The sequence below is a fragment of the Ictidomys tridecemlineatus genome, chromosome 15, assembly GCF_052094955.1.
Source record: "Ictidomys tridecemlineatus isolate mIctTri1 chromosome 15, mIctTri1.hap1, whole genome shotgun sequence".
Lineage (NCBI taxonomy): Eukaryota > Metazoa > Chordata > Mammalia > Rodentia > Sciuridae > Ictidomys > Ictidomys tridecemlineatus.
In genome coordinates this window covers 3036733-3056759 of record NC_135491.1, presented here as the reverse complement: position 1 = coordinate 3056759, position 20027 = coordinate 3036733, and the positions used below count along the sequence as shown (strand labels likewise).

Genomic DNA, 20027 nt, shown 5'->3' with positions numbered 1-20027 from the left:
TCGCCGGGAAAGGAAGGTCCGGGCCGCGCCCGGGCTCTGCCTGAGCGCGACGCGGACTGCAGGTCCCAGGGTGCACTGCGCCCGCAGCTCGGGGCGGGCCTTGGTTGTCCTGGCAACAGTGCGGCCTCCGCGTGCCCCGACCCCGGAAGCGCGCGCGAGTGGAGGACACCGCCCAGCGGACGGGTAGCGGGGAGGATGCACGCAGCCGGCAACCGGGGTGCACGCACTCCCAGGGAGACTCGGGGAGCGACCCCAGAGACGGAGAGTCCTGGGGCTGGACGCTCGGGAGTGGTGGGCGGGCCGACCCCCAGAGACAGAGTACTGGGGCCGGGGGCGACCCCCAGAGATGAATAGTCCTAGGGAGACAACGGGGGGAACCCCAGAGATGGAATCACTCGGGGAGACACAGGTGGAGAGGAACCAACCCCAGAGATCAAGATGACCAGAGCCAGAGACATGGAGAAGCAACCTCCAGGACATTGATTCCCAGGGAGCTACAGAGGAGTGAGCCCCAGGAACAGTCACAGGGCCAGAGGGACAAATAGTGGATCAGAGGGAAAGGGACAGAGAAGAGAAAACGGAGAGACGCTGAATCACAAAGAGATACAGGGAGGAGAGACAGAGGCAAATATTCAGAGCTTTTCCCTAGCGACAGAGAGATTGACAGAACCAGAGAAGGACAGGCAAAGAGAAACATTAAACCACAGATTGAGGAGAAAGAGGCAAGCCCAACAGATTAGCCATAAAGAGAAACAGACAAGCAGGTATAAAGACAGGGATGTGGGAGAGAGAAGAGAGGCAGGAACAGTCAGAGAGAGGGGCAGAGATTGATCCTCCTAACACTAAGACCCAGAGAGGTGACAGGCATTGATGGAGACACACAGCCCAAGAAAGAGAGAAATGGAAACAGACGTTCTCGGACAGGGAAAGGAAAACAGATCTAGGGAGAAAGGGGGAGAGAGAGAGAGAGAGAGAGAGAGAGAGGGGGGGGGAGGGGGAGAAAGTGAGAGAAAATTGAGAATAAGAATCTTCACAAATAGAAGGAAAGAGACAAAGTCAAGAGGAAGAGACCTTCCAGAGAGAGACGTATAGAAAAAAAATTCACAGATCGTGGGAAAAGAGACTCCAGTAGCATCAGGGAAAGTAATACACCAAATCTCTGTCCACCATTGGATTCTCAGCACTAAGCAGAAAGTTTGTTGACTGACACAGAGTGACACCGTCAGAAAGACGGAGACCCGAGGGGAGATGCAGGGGGCGAACGGGACACACCAAGGCAACTGGGTGGGGAAGAAAAAGGGAGCCGATCAGTGTAACAGATTGTCGGGGACAAGGCTTAGAGAATGCCCTCTCCCCGCAGCCAATTCTCGGAGTGGGTGTGTGCACGTGTAGGGGAGAGGCAGGGCATTCGACCCATGTTTCAGGGAGGGGGGCGCCTTTAAGCAGAAACCCCGCCCCTCGGTCGCCATGGCAACGCCTCCCCCCACCCGGGGCTCCCACATTTCAGCAGGTGCCGAGCCCAAGCTCCCGCCGCCGCCCGTGCCTCCGGCTCCTCGGCGCCGGGGCTCTGCTCTCCCGCACCCGCCCGCTGCCCCAGGCGGGGCCGGCGGGGGTGCCGCTCCTGCCCGCGCTGCGCACCTGGCGGTGCCTCGCCCCTCTCCTGCCCACCTCGGGATCTCCCGAGTCCCCGCTCCTCTCCAGTACACCTGTTTCCCCAGAAAGGCAGGGTCCTGGTCGCTGCTGCATTCCTGGGGCCATGGCGGGTCTGGGCCCCGGCGGAGGCGATTCAGAGGGGGGACCCCGACCCCTGTTTTGCAGAAAGGGGGCCCTGAGGCAGAAGGTTGTCCACGAAGTCAAGAGCCACAAGTTCACCGCTCGCTTCTTCAAGCAGCCAACCTTCTGCAGCCACTGTACCGACTTCATCTGGTGAGGGAAGGGGCTGGGGGCCGAGAGGAGGGGACTGGAGGTGCAGACTTGTGTCACACAGACCTCCGAGGGAGGAGCACAGAGGGGCTGCAGCCCCGACTCCTGGGTTCCAGGAGGGTGGGAACCTAGGGTCCGGACCCCTGGGTCTGAGCGAGGAGGGGCGGGGGCTGGAATCCTGGGTCTGAAGGAGGAGGGGCTGGACCAGAATTTCTGGCTTCTAGAAGGGGAGGCGGCTGGGGCTTAGCTACCTGGGCCCAGAACTGCAGGTCGGAGGCCAAGACCTCAGACTGCCAATGGCTCTCAGAGGTGGGAGGGTCCACCCTTCCCTGCGCTGACCTCAGGTCCTTGCTCTTCCAGGGGAATTGGAAAACAGGGCCTGCAGTGCCAAGGTAAGAGCCGGGACCTGGACTGCTGGGACCCCCGAGGGTGGAGGCTGGGGTTTCTCAGCTGAGGCTGCTGACACACGTGTTCTCTGGTCCCCAGAGAGGCGCGGGGGAGCCCGGGGCGGGGGGTGTGGCAGAGACACAGCCTGTGGTGGGGAGGGAGTTCTGATGGCAGGGCCACCGCGGAGGTGGTGCTGGGGGCCCCTCCCTCGGCCGGCTCCAGGTGGGGACAGATATTTGGAGAATCTGTTGCCATGGGAACAGGGAGATTTGGAAAAGGGGAGCTGAAGGGGGAAGGGGCTGGAGATGCAAAGTCAGAGCCCCCCCACCCAGGCAGCCATCACCATGACAACGCCATTCTAGGCAGGGGCAGGCCGGGTGGGGTCAAGGATGGGCGGGTGGGGGCCCAGCCGGCCGGCAGTTCTGGGGGGCGGAAAGGGGGGCGAGTCCTAAAGCACCAGCTGCCACTGCTGAGAACAGAGTGAGTCAGGGTGGGGGGCGGGCCGGAGCAGCGCCCCCAGACTCACTTCTGCCCAAGTTGCCACTCTGCTGTTTTCTGAGGATATTTCTGTGTTTTCTCTCCTTAAATCTGCCTGCCTCTCTCCTGGCTTTCTTGTGTCCATCTGTGGGCTGGGGTCTGTTGGTCCGTGGAAGGCTGCTTTCTTTCTCCCTGTCTCCCTTGGGCTGTGGTTGCACACTGGGGGCTCTGTGCTCTGAGTCTGATTCTCTGCATCTCTGAGAACATTCTTGGTTCCCCCTCCCCCGGCCCAGGGTCTGTCTTCTGATTTTCTATCTGTTGGACTCTGTATGCTGGAATCTTCTCTGTGTGGTTGTCTCTGTCAGAATTTTCAGTCTCTTTCCAATTTTGTGACTGTCGGGGGTCTCTCTGGATCTTCCCATCTCTCCTTGCCTCTGTGTCTCTATGATTTTCACCTTCAGTCTGCAGCTTTGTGGTTCATCGACGATGCCACGAATTTGTGACCTTCGAGTGTCCAGGCGCTGGGAAGGGCCCCCAGACGGATGTGAGTGTCCGGACACCTGGTTCTTCCTCCTCAAGCCGCACCCCCGCCCTCACCCCCTCGGCGTCCGTCCCAATTTCTCCTGCTATTTTTAAGGCTGGTAGGGGAGGGGGGCTGAAGAGATAGGGGGAGCTAGTCTGGCCCAGATTCTTTGCCCTTGGCCTGGAAAGGGGGAATGCGAGGGGGCCTGGGACAGGCCAGGGACACAGGTGGGGGACAGAGAGGAGGCAGGGGTGAAGGAACCAAAGACCAGTACTGGAGGGGGTAGGCTACAATCCAGAGGTAGGGGGATTTAAGAAAATGAGGCCTGAGGAACAGAGAGGTCAATTTGGACCTTGATACCTTGAGATAAGATAGAAAAAGGGACAGAGATACAGGAAAAGAAAGACACAAGAGATTGATACAGAAAGAGAAAGAGAAATGGAACAGAGAAAGCAATAGAGGGGAGCTGGGTAGTTCTGGACACAGAGATACAGGCCGAGAATCAGAGGCAGACACGAAGGTACTGAGAGAAGCTAAAATAGGAAATGGTGGATCCTGGACCTTTAGTGATGCTGAGAGAGGGCGGCCCAGAGACCCTGCGGCACACACCCACACGTGCCCAGTGCAGTTGCACACGTGCACACAGCCTCCCACCCTGCCCCTCTCCCTATCAAGGGCTGACAACAACTGTCAACTCTGGATGCCCCTCCCAGCCCCTCCACTTCCTCTCTGAGCCTCAGTTTCCTCTTCTGTAAAACAGGGCTGATGAGCTAGCCTTGGCTAGTAGAGCTCTTCAATGACGGAAGTGTCCTGTTTGCTATCAGGTGGCCGTCAGCCAGGTGCACTAGTGAGCACATAAAATAGGGCTGCTTCCACTGAGGGGCAGGGGTCTCCATTCCATTTCATTCCATCTCATTCCAACTGACTTAAAGAGCTACATGTGGTTAGTGGCTACTGAGTGGGACAGCACAAATCTAGACAGATGTCCCTGGTTTGTGTTGACAGTTCCCTGAAGCCGGTGGGTTGACACGTGCAGGGTGTGACATAGGTGGGTGACCGCTCTGTGATTAGACGATAGGCAAAGAGAGAAAGATCCACAGAAGCCTGGGAGACAGTCAGCCAGCTGGTCAGGCTGTCGAAGTACATAGCGGTGAGACCTCATAGAACGCCGCAGCCCACACGCCTGTGTGTTCTGGCCACCTGCCCACCTCCACCAGCCCTGGCTCGGTCTGTGCAGTGCTCATCCTGTGCACACACCCTGGTCTCTGGACGTGGAGTAGAACTGAATCTCCACAGCCAGTAAGGTTAGCTGAAGTGTTGTGTCCCCGTCCAAGCAGGGGATCACAGCCCTGCCACATTCTGGTTCCTCAAAGAACTTACCACTTGATCTCAAGTTCCTGATCTGTAAGGTGGGGGTATTAATTGTGTCCACCTATGGAATAATTCTTTTCTTTTTTTTTTTAAGAGAGTGAGAGAGGAGAGAGAGAAAGAGAGAATTTTTTTTAATATTTATTTTTTAGTTCTCGGTGGACACAACATCTTTGTTGGTATGTGGTCCTGAGGATCGAACCTGGGCCGCACGCATGCCAGGCGAGCGCGCTACCGCTTGAGCCACATCCCCAGCCCATACCTATGGAATAATTCTGAGGTTTCAGTAAGTCAGATACTCATGGATGCTATCTGGAACTTAGAACCAAAATATTATTTATTATTATCATTGCTGAAAGTGTTATCATCAGAGAGGAAACAGGATGAACAGTGAGGAGGAAGTCTTTCTTCTGCTCCTCTCTCTCTCTCTCTCTCTCTCTCTCTCTCTCTCTCTCTCTGCTTCTTAATGCTTTTGATCTTGTTGTAAGTAAACGGATCAAGGCTTTAGAAATGCCAAGGGCTTGGAAGCATGATTTCACTTGGTCCTCATGAATCCTTTTCAGGAAGGGCTCATGGCCCCCATTTTACAGTAGGGAACCTAAGGTCCTAAAAGGGCTGGTCGTGGGGAGGCCCAGGGCCAGGTAATGACTCAGACCAAGACTCAGACCTGGATCTGCCTAACCCGAGGCTCTGTGCTGACTTCTTTTAGCAAGGACCTTCACTGTGAGACTAACAGCTTCCGTTAGTTAGTGGATAGCTTGTGTCAGGCACCCTGCTGAGAATTGTCCCTACCCCACCCAGCACGCACCCTGGCACAGGCATCTTATTTAGGGTGGCTAGAACCTTTGGAGTTAGAGGCCCAGAACCTTGAAGGAGATCATGGCCATTTCCAACTCCCTCCCCCGACCCAAATATATATATTCAAAATAGAAACCTTGCTAAAATAAAGGCCAAGACTGTTGTAAATTTTTCCCTATGACAATTCTTTCAATGAATTCTTAGAAAAAGAAAAATATCAAGTTATTTAACAACCAAACATTGTCCTAGGGGTAGAAGTTTGGGGGGCTGGTAGGAGATGTGGCGTAGGTGTTCTAAATTCCTGTGGAAATGACTCTGAAAAGTTAGCGTTGCTTCAAGCTGTGAATTGCTTATTTCCCTTAGACAGAGGAGGACGCTGAGGCTCAAGACTGGGAATGGCTTTGCACAGTCACAAGCTCTCATTTAAACTCAGGACTACACAGGACTGGCAGCAACGTCACTAGTAATAACCACACCGATAACTACGGCTAGATCCATGACATTGAGCACACCTGACATCCAGAGTCCTGCTGGGTGTTCTATGCTAGTTCATTCAGTCTCCTGGATGCCTGCCATAACTGAGGGGTCACCACCCCTATACCATTGAGTCTGGGAGAACACAGACCACCCAGAGAGCAGACACTGAGGCTGTCAGGAAAGGATGCTGGGGTTCAGGGCAGCCCACAAGTTCTCCAAAATTGTTAGAAGCCCCCACCTTCAAGTTCTACCCAACTGCCCATTTTGTTATTTTGACCACTCCACTTCAAGTTTCGGCCCCCCAAATTCTGGCAGTCTTCATCCCTGCTGTTTGTTTTTTCTAGAGCATCTATTACTGTCCACCACACTACGTATTTTATTTACCATGTTTATACTCTGCCTTCTTTCAATGCTGAGTCCTGTTAACCAGAACAGTGCCTGGCGCACAGTAGGCGCCTGGTGAATATCGGTAGCCCGAAATGAGTAGATGGCAGGCAGAGAGCAAGGCAAAAGGAGATAAAAATCCTCCTCTTGCTGGGGGGCCCTCCCCACCCCTAAGCCCCCCTAAGCGACTCTCCTCCGCCCAGGACCCCCGGAACAAGCACAAGTTCCGCCTGCACAGCTACAGCAGTCCCACCTTCTGCGACCACTGCGGCTCCCTGCTCTACGGACTGGTGCACCAGGGCATGAAGTGCTCCTGTGAGTGCCCGCTGCTGACTGCTCGCGTCCAGGCCCCTTCAAAGCCAGGGTCAGGGCCGGGGAAATGCCGGGTGCGGTGTGGGACCTGGGATGGGCTTGCGCTACCCCCAGTTTTATCCCGCCAGGCTGCGAGATGAACGTGCACCGGCGCTGTGTGCGGAGCGTGCCCTCGCTGTGTGGGGTGGACCACACTGAGCGCCGTGGGCGCCTACAGCTAGAAATCCGGGCCCCGACAGCCGACGAGATCCACGTGACTGGTGAGGCCCCACTCCCTCCCAGACGTGAGGCTGTGAGGCTGTGACCGAGCCCCACCGGGCTGGCCTCGTCCACAGCACTGAAGCCACGCCCTCAACCGTGAGGCCACGCCCACCCGCGCGCCTCCGCTCAGCCACTCCCTTCCAGCTTGGCCCCCTGCTTCCTGCCTTGGCTCTTGCAACTTCTAGGGATCAGAACCCTTGAAAGGGCTGGATGTGGGAGGACCTGGGGTCCGATTCTGGATGCATGATTGAGGAAAGAGCCTGGTTGCCTGGGCTTCTGGCAGGTGAGGGACGTGAGAAAAGTCGGGGCTCCGAGTTCTTTTTTTTAAATGTAGTTGTAGATGGACAACATGCCTTTATTTTATTTGTTTGTTTTTATGTGGTGCTGAGGATAGAACCCAGTGTCTCACGTGTGCTAGGCTACAGCCCAGGAGCTTGGGGTTCTTGATTGGACTGAAGAGGGCTAGGAGCCTCTTCCCGGGCCTCTAACTCAAGTGACCCCCTCCCCCCATTTGTGCTTCAGTCGGTGAGGCCCGTAACCTCATTCCTATGGACCCCAACGGTCTGTCTGATCCTTATGTGAAACTGAAGCTCATCCCAGACCCTCGGAACCTGACAAAACAGAAGACACGGACAGTGAAAGCCACGCTAAACCCTGTGTGGAATGAGACCTTTGTATTGTGAGCTGGGATGCTGGGGAGGCTATGATGACTGGTGGCCAGAAAACCCCAGAGAGAAGCTGAGAGAAGTATTAGGATAGAGAGACTCTCCCAAGCAAGGGCAAAAGAAGGTGGTAGGACAAAGGAATGGAATGATTGAGGGAGGGGAATGGAGATACAGAAGCTGAGAAAAGCCCTCAAGTTTGGAGACAGCCAGCAGAGGAGAGAGAGCACCATCAAGAGACAGATTAGAGGACAGACAGAGAGACTCACAGATACTCAAGAGGTGGTTGGGACAGGTGGGGAGGGGACCAGAGAAAGAGGCAGACCTAGAGACAAAGGAGATCCAGAGAGTCTACAGGAGACAAAGAGGAAAGGATTCAGGAGAGAGAGGAACAGTCAGAGGGGGTCACTAGGAAGAAAAGACCAGGGGAGGCACAGACCCAGAGAGACAAAGAGGTCTCAGGAGAAGAGGTGTGAGTCCAAAGACAGGACAGGGAGGGAGGGTGGGGGGAGTGGCAGGGCACCCAGAGAAGCCATAAAGACAGGACAGAGACTCAGAGAGGGAGAGACCAGGAGACAGAGGGATGGGAAAGGGCCTAGAGGTTCAGCAGGGAGGGACAGCCACTTCGAGCCCTGGAGGTTTATGTGGGCCCCACCAGCCAGGGTGGAGGTGGCTGCATGGGTAGGAAATGGCCACCCCTCACCCTGCCCCTCTCCTGCCACAGCAACCTGAAGCCGGGGGATGTGGAGCGCAGGCTCAGCGTGGAAGTGTGGGACTGGGACCGGACTTCCCGCAACGACTTCATGGGGGCCATGTCCTTTGGTGTCTCCGAACTGCTGAAGGCACCCGTGGATGGCTGGTGAGGAGGAGGGCTAGGGCCGGGCACACTCAGGATCACCTTCTCCATCCATGTGTGGTCTCTCCTCCGGACCACCTTCATCCCCTCCACCTCGAAGCACTCTCCCTCCTCCTCCTCCTCTCTTTTCTCCTCCTCTCTTTTCCCTCCTCTCTCCCCTTCCTCCTCCTCCTCTTCTCTTTCCCCTCTCCCCTACCCTCCCTCTCCCCCCTCCTTATCTCACTCTTTCTCTCCATCTCTGTGTCTGTCGCTCTGTGTCTCTTTCTTCCCTTTGGTTGTCTCTGCCTCTCCCATGGGTGCCCTGCTTCCCCTACCCCTGCCCGGCCCTGGTCTCCGTCTGTATGTCAGGTACAAGTTACTGAACCAGGAGGAGGGCGAATATTACAATGTGCCGGTGGCCGATGCTGACAACTGCAGCCTCCTCCAGAAGTTCGAGGTACCTGGACGGCTTCCCCAGGGGAGCACAGCCCAGCCTCCCCCAGCTCAGAGCTGGCCTTGCCCTCTTCCCACTGGTTGCCCTCTGGTCCTGGGACTACAATTCCCAGAAGACACTGGGGGCTCCTTCTTCTGCCCTTCTGGGGGCGCTAGCCCCAGGGCCTGATGGAAATTGTAGTTCTTCATCCCCACAACTTATGGGTATCAGGGGCCCTGGTCCCCAGTCTTGGGCAATCACCTGCTCTCTTGGGGCCCTGACTCTGCTTTCTTCTCCCCTAGGCCTGTAACTACCCCTTGGAGTTGTATGAGGTGAGTATAGCCGGGCTGTGAATGAGACCTGCTTTTCCTCTCCCTCTTTCTACCTGCCCCTCCTTCCCCTGATCTCCACCTTCAGTTCTGCACACATGGGTTGAGCACATACTTTGTGCCAGGTACATGCAGTGATTGCAGAATAATCCCAGTGTCCTCAGGCAGAGACTTGTCACAGATACTTAAATAAAGGAAGGTGTGCTAAATTAGAGATGGCTGTGGGTACTGGAGAGGCCTGGAAGAGGCCATGAGCCAGCCTGTGGGTCGGTGGCCAGGAGGGCTCTCCTGAGGCACTGAGGTCTGACCTGGCCCTCGGGTTTTCCACCTTTCAGTGGCTGGGGCCCTCCGCCTTTGCCTTTGCTCACCCAGTCCCAGAGCAGTAGTTCCTGAGGCATGGCATGCGCCAGGCCCTGTCCTGAATTAGAAGCAGGTGGTTCTCTGACAGGGAGGCAGCCTGAGTTGGCCAGGACAAGGGGATATGTGTTTGAAAATGGAGGTGGCTCAGGCCCTGGGGAGGGGGCACAGCCTGGAGAGTGGGGGCAGCTCCCCAGAGCCTGGAGGGGCAGGCAGGCTCTCTCTCCAGCTCCTCTGCCAGAGAACATTTTGTGGAGCATCTCCGTGTGCAAAGCCTGGTTCTGCACAAGACAGAAACAGTCCTCCCCTCCTGGGGCTTTCACTGGGGGGAAGACATGAACCCAAATAAACAAGTACATGGTCATGTGTAAAAGGTGACAGGTGACAAGTGAAAAGAAGGAATATGAGCGTTAGGGAGGGCAGGGAATGCTGCTGGGGAGGTTCTCAGTAGGCAGAGGGCTTCCCCGGGAAAGTGGCTCTCAGGCAAAGACCAAGAGCAAGTGAGGGAGAAGGGTCTCCCAGGCTGAGGGATGGGCACATGTAAGGGTCCTGAGGCCAGAGCAGGTCAGGATGCCTGGACAGTGAAGCCTGAGCAGAGGAAGGGGGGAGGAGGTGGACCTGAGAGGGAAGGGATGCCTGCTCATCTCTCCAGGATGGCCCTGGGTGAGGGGGAAGGCATGGAGCACCCAGCAGAGGGCTGAGCTGAGCCCACTGAGGTTGTAACAGGTGACTGCCCTGGTTTGGCATGCAGGCCGCAGAAGGCAAGGTGGAAGTAGGAAGAAGGCTGCTAGACTTGGGCTGCAGCTGAGGATCAGGAAGTGCACTGGGCCTCTGGCTCCCAAGGCCTCCGTCGCTCAGCACCCTCTCGCCAGATCTTGTAACCAAGCAAGGGGACGGGCAATGCTGGGGAAGCTTCGCACTGCCCGCGCTGCTGCACAAATCACGAGGACAGAGGGGCTGTCAGGGGTTGTTAGCAGGGGGTGGGAGTGGGTGGCCACAGGCTGTGGTGGGAGCTCCAACACCTGGCCCAGGGGCTTCCCAGAAGAAGCGGCACTTAGGTGATAGCTGCAGGACAGGTGAGATTCAACAGCAGCAACACAGCTAGTCCTTCCCGGACTCTTAGAGCAGCTCCCACCAGGGTTCTGGTTGTTTGTGGTCACCTGCATCAGAATTAGAGGAGCATTTGCTTCAAAAAGCATTTTTCTCACCTCTTTGCAGACCCACTAAGTGAAACTATCTGTGTACTAAGCATATTCCTCCACTGGCTCTTTTGTGTTGTGAAATTTGAGCACTGGCTGCATTGAAGGAAGGATAGAGGGAGGAAATCCATGCCCAGAGAGGCAGAGCCTTTTTCCCAGAGTCCTTCAGCAGCTGCATGGTGGTATGCATAACACCTGCCTGTGCCTTCAGCTGAGAAGGTGTGGTCTGCAGATACCTGGTGGATAGTGGGCAGAGGCCTGGTGGCAGGAAGTTGGAGATGGCATATGCCAGAAGTAGAGAGGTCATGAGTGACAGTGGAGGGAGGTGTGGCTTGCGGTGATTTGTCCTGAAGTACCCAAGTCTAGAACCTGTTATCTAATCTTGCTCTCTTAGCCTTTTGGGCGTTAATAGTTTCCTTGGAAAATTAGAGATTAGGGACATGAAGCAAAACAAAATAAAATGCATGCAGGTATAGTGTGTACAATTTTCTTTGAATTCTACCTTTGGGTTTTATTAATTCTGTAGTCCATGAATATCACTGATAAGGCAGATGTGCCTGTGGTATCCTTTGCCACTCAGTGATGGGCAGGGATTAATATTACCAATGCATTTCCACAGGCGGCAGCCCCTAACGAGGCGGGGTGTCCTGTGGGTATCCTGGCCATGGCAAACACAGCAGCCTTTCTCACACTTTACGCACTTTCTGGGTGCTTTGCGTATGTGAATACACCTGCTCTTCGTAGCCGCCCTGGTGGTCACACCTGTTATCCCAGCATCCTAGGGAGGCTATGGAGATTTCTCAGCAGTGACAGTCCGAATCCAGGAGGTCAGACAGCGCTTCTGCACAAGACTACACCTTGTGCAGCTGCAGCTATGCCCCAGGAACTGCCACTGCGTCTTGGAGAACAAAACAGACCCCTGCCGCAGGGGGTAGGCCCATGGTGTGAGCAGATAGGCACGCAGAGAGAGGCAAATGACCAGGGCTGTGAAGGAGCTGTCCACAGTAGCAGAGACCATGAGAGGCGACTGACCCCGTTAAAGCAATCTGCAGAAGCTTCCGAAGGCCTGAGCCAAGGTCCAAAGGATGCTTGAGAGAGAGCTAGGAGGAAAGGGGAAGGAAGACTGGGCGGGGCCTCCCTGTGCCGGGAGGGAGGACAGTGCATCTGAGGCCGGGGTGGCAGAACATGAAGGAGGAGGGATCCGTGAAGCCACATGGAATGAAATCCTAATGCAGGGAGAAGCTGTTAGAAGGTTGGAAGCATAGGGGAGACATGACCTGGTTTATTTATTTTTAAATTGGTCCCTTTGCCTGCCGAGCAGAGAGTGCATTAGAAAGAGCCGCACGACAGACAGGGACAGTGTAGAAGCCGAGGCAGCCATTCACTCAGGGGACCCTCCTGGAGGCAGGGGCAGGAGGAGGTGCAGAAGCTCTGGCAGCTCAGAGCCCAGTGGTCTCCAGGCCAGCAGCATGCAGGGCCTCCTGGGACCTGTTAGAAATGCAGATTCTCAGGAGTGGGGCCCCTGGTCTAAGGGATTCAGGCTGAGAGGCTGAGAGCAGCAAGACCACGGAGATGAACAGCGTGGGTCCGCTGGCTGGCAGGTTCCTGCCCTCTCTGACTCCGGGCAGATGGCTTAACCTCTTCTCCCTGGTTTCTTCTTCTGTAAAATGGGGGTGACGGCAAGGTTTCCCAGAGGTGGCACAGGTGTTCGTTAAACAATAAATCAAGCGCTCGGGAGGTGGGGGAGTCAGAGAAAGCTCCTGGGCCAAGCGCAGGGTGGGAGGAGTGGCCCCCTTTCCTGTCTTTATCTCTCCCCACCCTCTCATTCTGGCCTCTCTGTCTGGGTTTGACCACCTCCGGACCTCATTCTCCCTTTTCTCGCAGAGAGTGCGGATGGGCCCCTCTTCCTCTCCCATCCCATCCCCATCCCCTAGTCCCACAGACCCCAAACGCTGCTTCTTTGGGGCCGGCCAAGGACGTCTGCACATCTCTGACTTCAGCTTCCTCATGGTCCTAGGAAAAGGCAGTTTTGGGAAGGTTGGATTTCTGGGGTTCTGGGGGAAGGGGAGGATGTCTGTGGGGAGGCTGGATTTCTGATCCTTAGGTGAGAAGCAGGGGTGGGGAGAGATGGGGCTCCCATGTTCCCAAATGGATTTTGGTGGGGTTGCCTGGGTTCCTGGAGGGAAGAGATCCAAAGGTGTGGACATTTCCTCAAGGGCATGGGAGCAAAGTCAGGGGACCACGGCTTAGGAAAGGGGAAGGTACCTGGGACCCCATTGTCTGTGTCCCTGCTAGGAGATGGGGCAAGGTCCCGCACCCCTGAGTTCCCCAGATGGACTGCCCTTTCTGTAGGTGATGCTGGCCGAGCGCAGGGGCTCTGACGAGCTCTATGCCATAAAGATCCTGAAAAAGGACGTGATCGTGCAGGACGACGACGTGGACTGTACTCTGGTGGAGAAACGCGTGCTGGCACTGGGGGGCCGAGGTCCTGGCGGCCGGCCCCACTTCCTCACCCAGCTCCACTCCACCTTCCAGACCCCGGTGAGGAGGGAGGGGACAGAGTCTGGCCCAGAGACCTTACCTCTCCCCGCCTTTGGATGGATTTGCTGTCTGCTTTGGGATTCTGAGTTTAGGGCAAGGAAAAGGAAACTTACTCATTCTTGAGTGGGCACGGCCAGACGCTGGACTCCTGGGCATGCTTGGAATGGATGCCATGCTTGGAGGGTGGCCAGGGGATAGGATCCAGAGTGGGCGCAGCCAGGATGCCTGTGCCCCTGGCAAGCTTGGTTCTGAGCACATGTAGCCGGCTCTCTGTATCTTTGAGCACAGGAGTAGGTGTGTTCTAAATGAAGGATAGGTCAGAAACTGGTAATTCCCTGAGACTACGGCATGGAGCAAGGGGTTTGACTTTCAGGGTTTGGGGAGGTGTGACCAGCTTCCTGGATTAAGAAACAAGTACAGGTGAAGCCTGACCACCTTTGGTCATAGGTAGCCAGAATTACACATGTGGGTGGCTGGATGTGGAAAGAGGTTTTGGTGTGCCTGAATTTCAGTTCCGTGTGTGAGCCTTAGTATTCAATTCTGGGACAGCTGGCACCAGATCATCTGATAGGTATAAGAAGGGAGGACTGGGCCATGCAGATTATGAGGAGGCAGGATTAGAAATTTAGGGCCCTTCGTGTTGGGATGGCCACTTGCTCTGGATTTCTGGCTGGGTGGATCCAGAGCCCTCTACGTTTGCCCTGAGTCGGGAGCAAAGGGCTTTTCCTATCCCAGATGTTTGTGTCCCTGCCTCTAAGCCCTGCCCACTCCTCCCCAGGACCGCCTGTATTTCGTGATGGAGTATGTCACCGGGGGTGACTTGATGTACCACATTCAGCAGTTGGGCAAGTTTAAGGAGCCCCATGCAGCGTGAGTCTCAGCTAAGAAAGAAGGGAGGGGAGGGTGGTAGGGCTAGGTCCAGTGACCTTCCAACTTCACGCTGACTTTGCAGGTTCTATGCCGCCGAAATCGCCATTGGCCTCTTCTTCCTTCACAATCAGGGCATCATCTACAGGTCAGCCCCAGGACTCTGCTTGGAGGGATGTCTGGCCTTCGAGGGGAAGGGATTAGGGCTGCAGCCTGCTGAACTGAGCCCTTCCCACAATTCCTCCTCCTCCCCTCATCCTCCAGGGACCTGAAGCTGGACAACGTGATGCTGGATGCTGAAGGACACATCAAAATCACTGACTTTGGCATGTGTAAGGAGAACGTCTTCCCTGGGACCACAACCCGCACCTTCTGCGGGACCCCGGACTACATAGCCCCTGAGGTAACCTTGGAGTTTAAAGTGCTGCTTTGGGCACATTCAGACCTCCTTGGTGGGTGTGGCTGTGTAGTATTCACAGAGGGTGGTGCCCAGGGGCCTGTGGGTGTTGGAAGCAGGTGAGGTCTCCCTCCAGGGTCTGCACGGGGAGGCCTGCTGGCTGAGCTCTAAGTGGAGGAGCTGGGTCTCTAAATAGGCAGCGTGAGCCGCACGGGTGGGTGGATGTTGGAAGGCAGTGGCACCAGCTGGTAGGAATGCTGAGTGAGTAGGGCCTGGATCATCCTAAGGAGTGGAGACTATTTCTAGGGTACTTTGTGTGGGCAGGGGCCTGTCCCCTAAGAATACTATGCATGCGTTGAGGCTGTCCTCTCCTGTGTACTCCAGCTGGAGTATTCATTGGAGGAAAGCTCTGGGGTGCGTTTTGCACATGGATTTGTTTTGTTTTGTTTCTGAGGTGCTGGGGGTTGAACCTAGGGGCCGTGGCTCTTTGATCTCAGTGGGCTGCTCTTCTGCCACTCTCAGAGGGAAGGGTCACACCCCTAAGAGTCCTGGAGAGCAGCTGCACTTCCTCAAGTCCTCTCAGTGGGCAGAGAATCGGCTTTGTGAAGGGGCTGGAGTTCATGTTTTCTGGTGTGCATGCAGATGGGCGTTGTGTGTCCCCAACTTCTCTAGGCTGGGGAGAAGCTTGTGTTGGGGGTGTTGTCCCTTGATCTTTTCAACTGATGAATGCTAATGCCCAGATAACATTAGTGGTTACAAAACCTGGTTGGTATCAGAATCACCTGTGGAACATTAGAGAAACACATGTTCCTGATGGTCGCTCTGTCTCACCAAAGCCAGAATTCTTCAGTGGCAGGAGCATCTATTTTTAAAATAATACCTTAGATGACTGTGTTCTCTAGTCTCCAAGGTTTAGCCCCATACCTGATATTCAAAGGCAAGGTTCAGTTACCCAAATGTTCTAGATGGCTGGAACTTGTGCCTTGGCCCTTAGGTGGTCCTTCTGTTTGAGAGCAAAGGAATGTTTTAAATAGATGAATTTGTTTCATGAATTTTCCAAAGGGTGGAGCTCTCGCCAAAATATTCAGAGTGGGAAGAATTCAAGTGCTTTCAGCACTTGAAGTGGGTAGGGATCCCGAGAGCGAGGCCAGGGGAATCCTGGGCTTCCTAAAGAAAAATCATGATTCCTTGCCTTTGGGCCTCCCTCCAGATCATTGCCTACCAGCCGTATGGGAAGTCTGTCGATTGGTGGTCCTTCGGAGTTCTGCTCTATGAGATGTTGGCGGGACAGGTAAGGGGAAGATGGGGAGATGCTGGCGTTGTAGAGGCAACACAGTGGGGTGCTCCCATTGTGTGGCCTTTGTCTCAGGAAAAGCAAGGTGGAAGGGAGGTCAAAAGTCTAAGGAGGTGCGCCCAGCCAGGCAGAGGTTGAGCCCAGGCAGCGTTGTCCAGGGTCCTGAAATATTGTCTCACCGTAGGCGGGACTGTGTAACCACCTCCCTTTTTTGTTGCCAGGGACCCCACTAGCCTGGGGAGGCCGGTGTGCTTCTTCTCAAAATATTGTTCTCGTGTACACAAAATAAGATAATAGAATGACAAAGTCAATCACATAGATTTCAAAACTTTAATAATTTAATTGAATCTAACTTAATTAAATATATACAGTTGTCTAAATATTAAAAATTGGGATGTGAACATATGCTGTTTTTAATCAATCCATTAAGTAGTAGCTCTAACAGTGATACACAGCTTTAGGAAGATCTTACATATTTGGAGGTAGGAATGACTGAAAACTGATATTCTGAAGTACCTGCAACTCTCATGATAAGATATTGTGGTTTCTATTGGTGATGAAGTTATATAGGTACTGCTATCAGAGATTATTGCTTACATTCACAGTTGGAGGAAATGTTAATGCTGACCTAGCAGCTTAAAAAGATAAAGTGGCATTTTTTCCCTACCCAAAAACATGCTCCCCCCAGTTGTCTACACAGACCACCTAGACTCTCAACTAAGACCCCTCACCTTGGTGTTGCCTTTCCTGTCCCAGAGTTGTGCATTCAGCCGGAGAGTGCATTTACGGTCTGTCCTGCAGCATTCCTCCCTTCTATTTAAATGACATATTACATATTTAACACCCTGTTGATTGACATATCAGATAAATAAAGCCAGACAGTGAGCTGCATTGAACTGAGGCATGTGAGACAAAAAAAACCCAAAAAAACAAAAAACAAAAAAACTGCGGAGAAATTAAACTTTGAGAGTTTGGTGGCAGTGAGTGGTTGGGTTCAGTGGTTGGTTCCGTTGGTCGTGTTCATGGTGGGTGATGAGGGCATTAAGGTTTGGAAAAAGTAGTTTGGAGGGTCTCTGACTTTATTTCCTCGACTTCCACAGCCACCCTTTGATGGGGAAGACGAGGAGGAGCTGTTTCAGGCCATCATGGAGCAAACAGTCACCTATCCCAAGTCACTTTCCCGGGAGGCTGTGGCCATCTGCAAGGGGGTGAGGATCCCCACTCCCAGCTTCTTCAGACTCATGATCCATGCCCCTTTGTGGTCTGTCTTTAAAAAGGTTCCCATTCCTCAAGTGTCTTTACCCTCATCTTCTTGGAAACTGGTGGAATGCACAGGTTTTGTTAGAATCACCATGTGCTGCTCTGCTTGCACCCAGCCCTCCTTTACCCTACCCTCCTCGGCTCCCACTCCCTGGCTCACCGCAGGAAGTACTGAAAGGCCAGGGCTTGTGTCTCCAGAACTTGGTGAGTCAGGTAGACTGAACTCCTGCAGCTTTTGTGTTCAGGGGGACTCTTAGAAGAGTCACCAAGACCGTGACCTCAGTCTTCTCCTCCAAGGTCGTGGAGTTAATGCAGGAGAACCACAGGGTTCTCTGACCATGGGTTTCCAAGAAGTGTCAGCCGCTCCTGCTCAGGTGTCTCCACATCCTCTGACTCGCACTGGGTCTCTGTCTCATACCTCTGCCTCCATCTGCATGTGGTGGCCTTCTGGGTGTGGCCCTGGTGATTCTTGGTGTTTCCTCCTATATCTCTGTCCACACTTTGTCATTGTCCCCCTCTCCCTGGGTCTCCACTGCCCTCTTCCCCACTCTTAACTGCACACTGTAGCTCTCTTGTTCTGCCTTCTCTGGGTCTCTGCCCTCTGCCTCTCCATGCTCCCTCCCTCTGACTCTCTATTCCTCCTTTTCTCTGGGTCTCCAAACTTCTCTCCCTCCCCGTTCTCTTTCCCCTTTGGGATTCCCCCCATGTCTCCACTCCTCTCTTTTTGGGTTCCCTGCCCCTCACACCTTGATTTTTTTTTTTCTGTTTTTCGGACTGTCCTTTGGTCTCCTGGTCTGGATTCCACTTGTTTTCCCTCTTCCCCTTCCTCTCTCCCTTTCTTTCTTGCCCCTCCTCCCCATCTCCGTTCCCCTTGCTCTTCTTCTCCCTCTGGATCCTGTGCCTGTGTCTGTTCCTCTGTGGTCTCCCTGTCCTGGACTCTATCTGTCCGTCTGTCTGTCTCTCTCTGCTTCCCACAGTTCCTGACCAAGCACCCAGGGAAGCGCCTAGGCTCCGGGCCGGACGGGGAGCCCACCATCCGGGCGCACGGCTTTTTCCGCTGGATTGACTGGGAGCGGCTGGAGCGCTTGGAGATTGCGCCTCCGTTCAGGCCACGCCCGGTCAGTCGTCCTCACCGCCAGCCTAGGTTCCCGAGTGGGGGAGGGGCACTCCTGAGCTTCATTTCCTTTACGGGGAGTGGACCCCTCTGCGAGACACCGTGAAGGGGGGTGCGGAGATGATGCAGGGAGTGTCCGGACTCTGGAGGAGGCGGGAGTGGCATTCCGGGACAGGCCCTCCAGGAGCCGGCAGAGCTTGACTTGCCCTTCCTACTTTCCCTCAGTGTGGCCGCAGTGGCGAGAACTTCGATAAGTTCTTCACGCGGGCGGCGCCAGCACTGACCCCGCCGGACCGCCTGGTCCTGGCCAGCATCGACCAGGCGGATTTCCAGGGCTTCACCTACGTGAACCCGGACTTCGTACACCCGGATGCCCGCAGCCCCACCAGCCCGGTGCCTGTGCCCGTCATGTAATCTCACCTGCTGCCGCTAGGTGTCCTCAATGCCCCCTCCGCTCGCCAGTCGCAGCCCCCACTTCTCTGCCCACTTTCCCATTCTAGATCCTGCCCCCAGCATTCTGACCTCTGCTCCCATGGGTTCTAGATGCTCCTCTCAAGCATTCCTGACATTCTAAACTCCATGGAGTCTCTAGAGCCTTCCTGTGTTCTAGATTCTGCTGAGCCCTATATTGTCCCCCACCCCCAGCGTTCTGGATGCTCTTCCACTGGCTTCCAGAACCACACTACCATCCCAACTCCATGGGGTTCTAAACTCTTGGTAGTTCAATGCCTCTTTCTCTCACCCCACCCTGGGGCAGTAGTCTCTTGGGGTTGCTTGGTCCAGACTCGGATTAGATCCACCTCTATCCTCTAGGCCCCTCCCACTTTGGCCTGAGTTGTAGACTAAGAGGAAGGCTGTGCTCCCCTTCTCCAGGCCACCTCCCTACCACATCGGGTATTCCTGGGATCTATGGAGGATTCAGCTTTTGTTCTAGACTCCCCTGTCCCCAACCCACTACTGCTCACCTGCCCATGCATGGCTCCAGTTTTACTGGGAACCTCTCACCCCCTGCCCAGTGCCTGCCACTCTCTGGGACTCTCTCCCCTCCTCCCCCACCTCCCCCTCCTCTTCCCTTAGCCTCTCCCACCCGGACACAGCTGCTGGAGAATAAATTTGGGATGCTGATGCTGAAGTGTTGGGATGTTTTCTTTTAAGCTTGGAGAATGAAGGGAATGCGGAGGTGGGACAATGACGGTACATAGAAACAAACAGAGGCAGGGAGGGGGGTTGCACACAGAGAGAGGGAAAGTAGAGAGTCTCCCTGCCAAAAAGAGAAGATACCCACAGCATGAGAGAGGGAAGAGAAAAAATCCCCGAGAGATAGGATACACAGAAAGAGAGCGAGCCTGCTCTAGGGAGGACCAAAGTGGATACTCAACACAATGAGAAATGTATACCTAGACCATTCAAAGTATAAAGTAGAGATCCCTTGCACGGAGACACGGCATCTACATATCTATCCAGAGCAACATGCAAGGGCGTGCGTGCACACACATGCTTGCGCACACACACATACCCACACACCAAGATCCAAACCTGGGAGGTCCTGGGAAAAGACAGGAAAGGTTGGCCTCCTAAACAGAGACCTAAAGACTTGATTAGAGGAAGAGACCTCACAATGGAGAAATCAAAACAACCAGAACCCTGCAACTCAGTGGGCGAGTAAGTCAGAAGGAAGGTAGAAGTGTCCTCTGGCCTGTCCCCCCCCCCAACCCACTCGTAACTGGGGGGCAAGAGAGGAGTAGAGGGGCCAATCCATAAGGACTACACTTCCCAGCAGACACTGCGACAGACCCTTCCCTCAGGTGCGGCCCCTGGCCGCCAGGGCT

The 20027-nt window shown here is 54.7% G+C and overlaps 1 protein-coding gene across 2 annotated transcripts; it reads left to right on the top strand.

Moving 5' to 3' along the window:
- The first annotated feature begins 1010 nt into the window (after positions 1 to 1010).
- Prkcg (protein kinase C gamma) lies at positions 1011 to 19330 on the top strand. Of its 2 annotated transcripts, none has more exons than XM_005342258.4 (18): positions 1011 to 1926; positions 2284 to 2315; positions 3249 to 3331; positions 6541 to 6652; positions 6778 to 6909; positions 7433 to 7589; positions 8297 to 8431; positions 8777 to 8864; positions 9143 to 9172; positions 12610 to 12762; positions 13078 to 13266; positions 14045 to 14136; positions 14219 to 14281; positions 14398 to 14536; positions 15741 to 15821; positions 16925 to 17032; positions 18062 to 18202; positions 18424 to 19330. In XM_005342258.4, exons 1-18 carry the CDS (start codon positions 1757 to 1759, stop codon positions 18610 to 18612), a joined length of 2094 nt encoding a protein of 697 aa, XP_005342315.1. In that variant the 5' UTR covers positions 1011 to 1756; the 3' UTR covers positions 18613 to 19330. The 2 variants fall into 2 exon arrangements, with proteins under 2 accessions (XP_005342315.1, XP_077887612.1); XM_078031486.1 differs by lacking the exon at positions 1011 to 1926 and adding an exon at positions 4831 to 4964.
- Positions 19331 to 20027: the final 697 nt, after the last annotated feature.